The 7,479-nt window shown below is 36.6% G+C and overlaps 1 protein-coding gene across 1 annotated transcript; it reads right to left on the bottom strand.

The window, feature by feature from the left end:
* Positions 1-3,525: 3,525 nt before the first annotated feature.
* LOC139859646 (uncharacterized) lies at positions 3,526-4,131 on the bottom strand. The gene is made up of 2 exons (XM_071848425.1): positions 3,984-4,131; positions 3,526-3,890 (listed from the first exon to the last, which is right to left on the bottom strand). The coding sequence occupies exons 1-2, from the start codon at positions 4,129-4,131 to the stop codon at positions 3,526-3,528; spliced, it is 513 nt and encodes a 170-aa protein (XP_071704526.1).
* Positions 4,132-7,479: the final 3,348 nt, after the last annotated feature.

Here is a 7,479-nt window from a genome sequence, read left to right as displayed (position 1 = left end):
AAGAAATGGAAGAATGGGAGGTAGAAGCAAGCTTATATAGAGATGGTGGTGGTGGTGGTCTTGGGATGTGGCACAAGGAGGGGAGGGGAAGGGAGTGACTCACCTCTTGCCATAAATGGAGATCATGATCATGTTTTGCATGAAGTTTACTTAGTGGAGAAGTACTTGGTGAAGGTGTTTTGATGATGTGTATGATGATGATGATGATGATGATGAATGATGATGGTGATGATGATGGTTTAGGTGTTCTAGTTAATTTTTGGTTTTGCAAGTGTACATGTATTTGTGTAGGCTTTCTAATGTTTAATCCTAAGATATTTACTGGTATGTTTAAGGTGTAGGAAGTAAGCTAAGGTTAAGTCCTAATCAAGATAGATCAAGGTTGGTTAAGTGAAAGAAATGGCTAAGTACAAAGAAATCAATACTAGTTGTGAAGTGTAGAAATGTTTCTATCTTATGAATAAATGTTCAAATGAAAATGTTTCAAGTCTTTAATCTAGTTACTTATTTAATAATTTTATTTATTAACTTAATATAAATATAAAGTGCAAGTTTAGGGTTTATGAAAATGAGCTAGGGTTTATAGTAGTAATCTAGGGTTTATGATGATAAGTTAGGGTTTATGACTTTATGCAAATATGTAAAGTAATACCCTATCAAGTAAAACCTAAAATGTATCCTTAGGGTTATACAAACCCTAAAATAAACCAAGACTTAGATTAATAAATTTACTCATCATGTCGGAAAAGGTAACTTAAAGAAGTCAAACTAGACAACTTAGGTCGAAAAGCTAGAGTTGTGACATTACCTACCCATTAAGAAAAATTTTGTCCTCGAAATTTAGGAGGTACTTTGATTATTGAACAAATGTGGATATTTTTGCCTTATATGGTCCTCACGTTCCCATGTGAACTCTGGACCTCTCCAGGCATTCCAACGAACAATAACAATTGGAATTCTACTATGCTTCAATTTCTTCAACTCACGATCCATCACCTCTACTGGTTCCTCGACAAAATGCAACTTGTCATCGATACTTAATTCTTCTAAAGGAATCACTAAATTATCATCCGACAAACACTTTTTCAAGTTCGAAACATGGAAAGCATTATGAATACCACTAAGCTCATGTGGTAGTTTCAATCTATATGCAACTGGACAGATCCTTTCAATAACCTCAAAAGGTCCTACATATCTCGGGCTCAGCTTTCCTCGCTTCCCAATCTTTATCACTCCTTTCCATGGAGAAACTTTTAGCATAACTCTGTCACCTACTTGAAATTTTAAAAATTTTCTTCTGACATCGGCATAACTCTTCTGCCTATTTCTCGCTGTCTTTAATCTTTCTTGAATCTGAAAGATCTTCTCAGTTGTCTCTTGGATAATCTCGAGTCCTGTCAATTGTGATCTACATTTCTTTCCATACAAAGCTTCAAATGGAGCAGCCTTTATACTCGATTGATAACTATTGTTATACAAAAACTCGGCTAAAGGAAAATACTGATCCCCAGCCACTTCCAAAATCAATTACACATGCTCGGAGCATGTCTTCAAATGTCAAAATAGTTCTCTCACTCTGCCCATCGGCTTGGGGATGATAAGCCTTACTCATATCCAAACGAGTACCTAGGGCTTTTTGTAAAGATTACCAATATCTTGAAGTAAATCTGCTATCTCGGTCAGAGATAATAGAAATTGGAACTCCATGTCTAGAGCAATCTCCTTGATATACAAATCTGCCAACTTTTCCATCTTGTCGGTTTCTTTCATGGGTAAGAAATGTGCAGTTTTCGTAAGTCGATCCACTATTACCCAGATAGTGTCATAACCCTTCGCAGTCTTTGGTAATTTCGTAATGAAATCCATCGTAATTCTTTCCCATTTCCTTTCGGGAATCTCAGGTTGCTGCAATAACCCTGATGGTTTCTAATTCTCATCCTTGACCTTCGAACATGTCAAACACTTCCCAACATAAGTTGCAATTTCAGCTTTCATGTTCGGCCACCAATATAATTCCTTTAAGTCATGGTACATTTTCCCAGACCCTGGATGAATTGAATATCTCGTCTTGTGTGCTTCATCCATCACAAGCTCTCTCAATCCACCAATCTTTGGAATCTAAATTCTGTTTGCAAAATATCGGGTGCCGTTACTCTTAACTTAAAAGTTCTTATCCTTCAAACTAATTCCTTCCTTCTTCACGTTCTCTTCCTTCATAGCTTCATTTGTGCATTTTGAATACGAGACACAAGGTTTGTCTGAATAGTCATATTCAATGACCTAAATCTCACAGGATTAACCCTTTCTTTGTGACTCAATGCATCAGCTACAATGTTCGTTTTCCTCGGATGATATCGAATATCACAATCGTAATCATTTATAAGCTCCACCCAACGTCTTTGTCGCATGTTTAACTGTTTCTAATTGAAAATATGCCGAAGACTTTTATGATCTGTATATATGGTACACTTGGTCCCATATAAATAATGTCTCCATATTTTCAACGCAAATACAACGGCTTCTAACTCCAAATCATGAGTTATATAATTCTGCTCATGGTTCTTCAGTTGACGAGATGCATACGCAATGACCTTCTGTCGTTGCAATAAAACACATCCTAAGCTTTGTTTAGACGCATCACAATAAACCAGAAAATCATCATTTCCTTCTGCTAGTGATAGTATAGGTACGGTTTTCAACTTCTGTTTCAACATTTGAAAAGCAGATTCCTGTGCTGAGGACCATTCGAATTTCTTATCCTTGTGTGTTAACACAGTCAATGGTCTTGCTATCTTGGAGAAATTCTGAATAGATCTTCTATAATATCCAGCAAGTCCTAGAAATTGACGAATTTGAGACGGTTCTTAGGCACTTCCCAATTCTTGATAGCCTCAATCTTGGTAGGATCAACATGGATACCTTCTCTATTAACCACATGACCAAAAATTGGACTGAATCGAGCCAAAAAGCACACTTAGAAAATTTAGCATATAACTGCTCTTTTTCCAAAAGTTGCAAAACTAGTCTCAAATGTTTCTTGTGCTCTTCTTTATTCTTGGAGTAGATCAAAATATCATCGATAAATACTATAATGAATTTATCTAGATACAGCTTGCATACTCTGTTCATCAGATCCATAAATACTGTAGGGGCGTTGGTTAAACCAAACGGAATTACCAAAAATTCATAATGTCCATAGCGTGTTCTGAACGTTATCTTAGGCACATCGTCCTCTTTGACTCTCAATTGATGGTACCCTGATCTGAGGTCGATCTTGGAATAAACACTTGACCCTTGCAATTGGTCAAATAGATCATCTATCCTTGGTAACGGGTAATGATTCTTGACTGTAAGCTTATTCAGCTCTCGATAGTCAATGCACATTCTAAAAGATCCGTCCTTCTTCTTGACAAACAAGATTGGAGCACCCCATGGAGAAACACTATGTTGAATGAATCCTTTATCTAGCAATTCTTGGAGTTGATTTGATAGTTCCTGTAATTCTGAAGGAGCTAATCGATAAGGCTATTTGGCAACTGGTGCGGCTCCGGGAACTAAATCAATCTGGAATTCAACTTGTCTATGTGGAGGTAATCCTGGAAAATTTTCTGGGAATACTTGAGGAAACTCACGAACAACTGGAACATCCTCTAATTCAACTTCTTTGGTTTTGAGTTCTTTCACGTGTGCGAGAATGGAAGGGTATCCCTTCTTTAAATATCTTTGAGCTCTCATACAGGAAATAATATTAAGGTTTACCTTACTCTTATCTCCTTGGATGACTAAATTCTCACCATTCTCAAGAGGTATACGGATAGACTTTTCCGCACAATTAATGTCCGCATGGTTCTTAGATAACCAGTCCATACCAATAACAACATCGAAACTTCCTAACTCAACGGGCATTAAATCAATCTCGAATAGATTGTTTGACCAATTTAAGGCACAACCTCACATAATCTTATCTACTTTTATCAACTTACCGTTTGCCAATTCTACAGCATATCTAGTGTCTAAGGCAGTTAAAGGCCTATTTATCGCAACACTAAAATCTTTAGCTATAAAACTTTTATCAGCGCTGGTATCGAATAAAATAGATGATAAATGGTTATCTAGTAGGAACGTACTCATGATTAACTCTGGGTCTTCACGAGCTTCCTTCGTGGTAATCTGAAATGGCGACCCTTAGCCGCTTCACCCTTCTTAGCCTTAGGACATTCTTTCTTGAAATTCCCAGCTTGACCACATCCAAAGCAAACATTCTGATTATTCTTATGGTTCTTATCATTTCCTGATAAACGAACTCTACAATCTTTTGGGAGATGTCCTTGCTTCTTGCATCGCTCACAAACTACAGTACAAACACTGAAATGATGTTTCCTGCACCTGTTGTAGTAGGGTTTCTTTCCTGCATACTTGTTGTTTGAACTCTCAACCTTGGCAGTTCCTTGCTTCTTGGAATTACTTTCTTGGTTTCCATCCCACTTATGCTTCTTAGTCGTAACCTTCACATCCGTCTTAGCATTGATTGTTTGACGTTGCACTACTTGCGCCTTCAAATCATGCGCCATACGAATAGCACTCTGGATCGTTTCAGGTTTAGACGACATAACATTTCCTTGAATGTTTTTTGACAGACCCCAAATATATCTCTCAACTCTCTTATATTCGGGAGTGACCATGGTTGGGCACATTAAAGCTAACTCAAGAAATCGATTAGTATATCCTGAGATATCTATTCCTTTTAACTTTAAGTTCCATAACTCAGTTTCTATCCTCTGAATCTCATTTCTTGGGCAATACTCATCGATCATCTGCTTCTTAAATTCTTCCCATGGCATATTATATGCAACATCAATACCCACAGATTTGGCAAAAGAATGCCACCAGGTTAAGGCTCCATCCAAAAGAGTACATGATGCGAACTTCACTCGATCATTGTCTGTGCACTCACTGATTTTGAATACTGATTCTAGTTTTTAAAGCCATCTCATTAACCCTACGGGTCCTTCCGTTCCTGAAAAACTCTGGGGCTTGCAACCCATAAATGCCTTGTAATTGCATCGCTGCTGAACGTTTGCCACCTCGGGTCTCCTTTCATTCGCGGCATTTACTGCACGTCCTGCTTCAGCGTTAGCAACCGCTTCGGCTACTCTTTGAGTTACCATATCCTCAATCTGAGCAGCACTCATTCCCGTGTTTGGATTTCTCTTCGGAGGCATTTTCTAACTACAGACAATTCAAATATTCGAGATATTATAAGTAACATATATATAACTGTTCATAATATGAAATTGAACTCAAGCAATCATAATATAAAAGTTATCGATTAAGATAGGCTTTTCAATATTATAAAATTTGGGTATCTAACCTACCCGTTAGTTCCATTCATGCATATAAACAACTATTATATTAGTTACTTAACCTATAATATCCGAAATATGAACATCTAAGAGTGTAAGCTAGAAAATTAACACTCCTAATCACAAACGATGAGTCTAAGTTAGTGCAATGGTGTTAACCACCAAAATCACTTCATTCAAACGGATGTTCAAACGAGTAACTTGCTCCGCAAGATCACGATTCCTAGCCAATAAATCATCAACACGATGCTTCAACAACTCAATCTCCTCCTGATGTGTACACTGAACACCCTCGATCTCGTTAAAATGGGAATAGTTACCATCCTGATTCTCCTGAATATACAAATAATCAACCGTCCCTTGAATTCGTTCAATGCGTCTCTCATGCCTAAACATCCTAGCAAACAAGGTATAAATCGTGTCCTGTTATGATTGACCCATTAATCAATCCCTGCCGTTAATGGTCGGAGGCACATTATGTTCATGATAAGGGGTTCCTTCTTGTTGGTTCCATCTACCTAAAATTTCCCTAACCCAAATCCATCGTCACCAGGATGGTTGATACATCTCAAACTCGTTCCTATTAGAATTGTCGTCAGATTCATCACTAACAATGATAGGTGCAGTCACGGTGTTGGATCCCATAGAACTAGACGAAGCCATCTTAACATACACAACACATAAAAGTTAGCCTATAGAATTTCCGACGAGTAAAAGTAATAATATATGACTCGAAAAATAGTAGAGATCGGAAAAATTTTGACTCGATTATAGGCAGGACACACTAATGCAATCCTAGTCGATCAGGTCTAGACACACTAATGCTTTCCACATTCCCTATAACCCAAGCTCTGATACCATGTCTGTCACGACCCCCGCCTTGATTTCCCAAGACGTGGTGTGAACTTCAACATAGTGTCCCAGGTTATAGTTAACGTAGCAGCGAAAACATAAATATTATTACATCACGGTCTCTGTTTTTAGTTTTGGTACATCGTGGTTACAAAATACAAGTATAAACATAGTACAAATACAAATACATCATAATCTATCCTATCAATACTAGATTTAATAAAAGACATTTTTAAAACTTCCACGATGCCCGACCTGAAAGTGCTTCCAAAAGTTAAGTACCTGAGATAAATACTTAAAAATGTTAATATAAATATTGGTGATTTCATAGGTTTAGTTACAATGCATAGTTAATGGACATCAAGATTTCATGTATAAAACAGTTGAAAAGTTATTCTAGTTCATGAGCTTTCGATATCGAACTTTAACGTAAAAGTACCCGAAAACAAGCATCACTTAAGGTCTAAGTGCAAGTGGTCGAAGGTTATGCATCCGATAGCCTAGAAAGCCTATCCTGATGTGAGGAGTCATCCTCAAATAGATCTATTCATAATATTAACGTTTACCAAACTGGTAATTAACGATATCAAAATCGGGCTTTCTAAATTGACCTTTGTTACTTAACATAGAATATAGTTGTAAGTACTTTATTCCAATATGTAAAACAATAAACAAGTATTATCACATTCCAAAAGTATAAAAGATTGATTAAAAATGGGACTACGAACTCACAAGTAAAGCGGTGCAAAGTGTTCACGGTAATTGGTCAGATTGTGTTCGGTGTTCCGGGCTTGAGACCTAATGAAATGTTAATAGGTCAGAGGTGTTACTATTTAATATAGTATTTAATTAAGGTTTAATATTAATTCCTTAAGTAATCTTATATGTCCAATTCGATTATTGGTTTCAAAAGTTACTAGTTCATAGTTTTAAGAATAGACTGTTTTCGACTAGTTTTATCATGATATAAGTGTAGGTGTTTCTAATGATATAGACATCCATTTTAACTGAATTTACTATCTCTGGAAAGCTCTTTGAGTGTAGGTTCTAACCATGTAAGGTTAGCCTCTAAACTCAGAACATAAGTTGGTCAAAAGTTCATTTCTTCACAAGTGTGCAAAATAGTTCAGTTTTACACTACAAGATCTTATGCAAGTTTATAAAAAGCAAAACTTATCTATTTGAATCAAGAACTTTACAGAAGTCTTAAAACATATAAAAGTGCTTATTCTCAAAAGGAATAGTCTCCAAGTCTTCATTAACA

This window comes from Rutidosis leptorrhynchoides, chromosome 7, assembly GCF_046630445.1.
Source record: "Rutidosis leptorrhynchoides isolate AG116_Rl617_1_P2 chromosome 7, CSIRO_AGI_Rlap_v1, whole genome shotgun sequence".
NCBI classification, from domain to species: Eukaryota; Viridiplantae; Streptophyta; class Magnoliopsida; order Asterales; family Asteraceae; genus Rutidosis; species Rutidosis leptorrhynchoides.
Note: the sequence above shows the minus strand (reverse complement) of the source record. Positions and strands in the feature narration are given on the sequence as shown.

Bases quoted from the DNA above. Each gene is read 5' to 3' on its own strand.
- LOC139859646 (XM_071848425.1), bottom strand. From the start codon at position 4,131: ATGAGTACGTTCCTACTAGATAACCATTTATCATCTATTTTATTCGAT. The intron at 3,891-3,983 runs GTAAGTTGATAA...CCGTTGAGTTAG, and splicing joins TGCTGTAGAATTGGCAAACG to GAAGTTTCGATGTTGTTATT.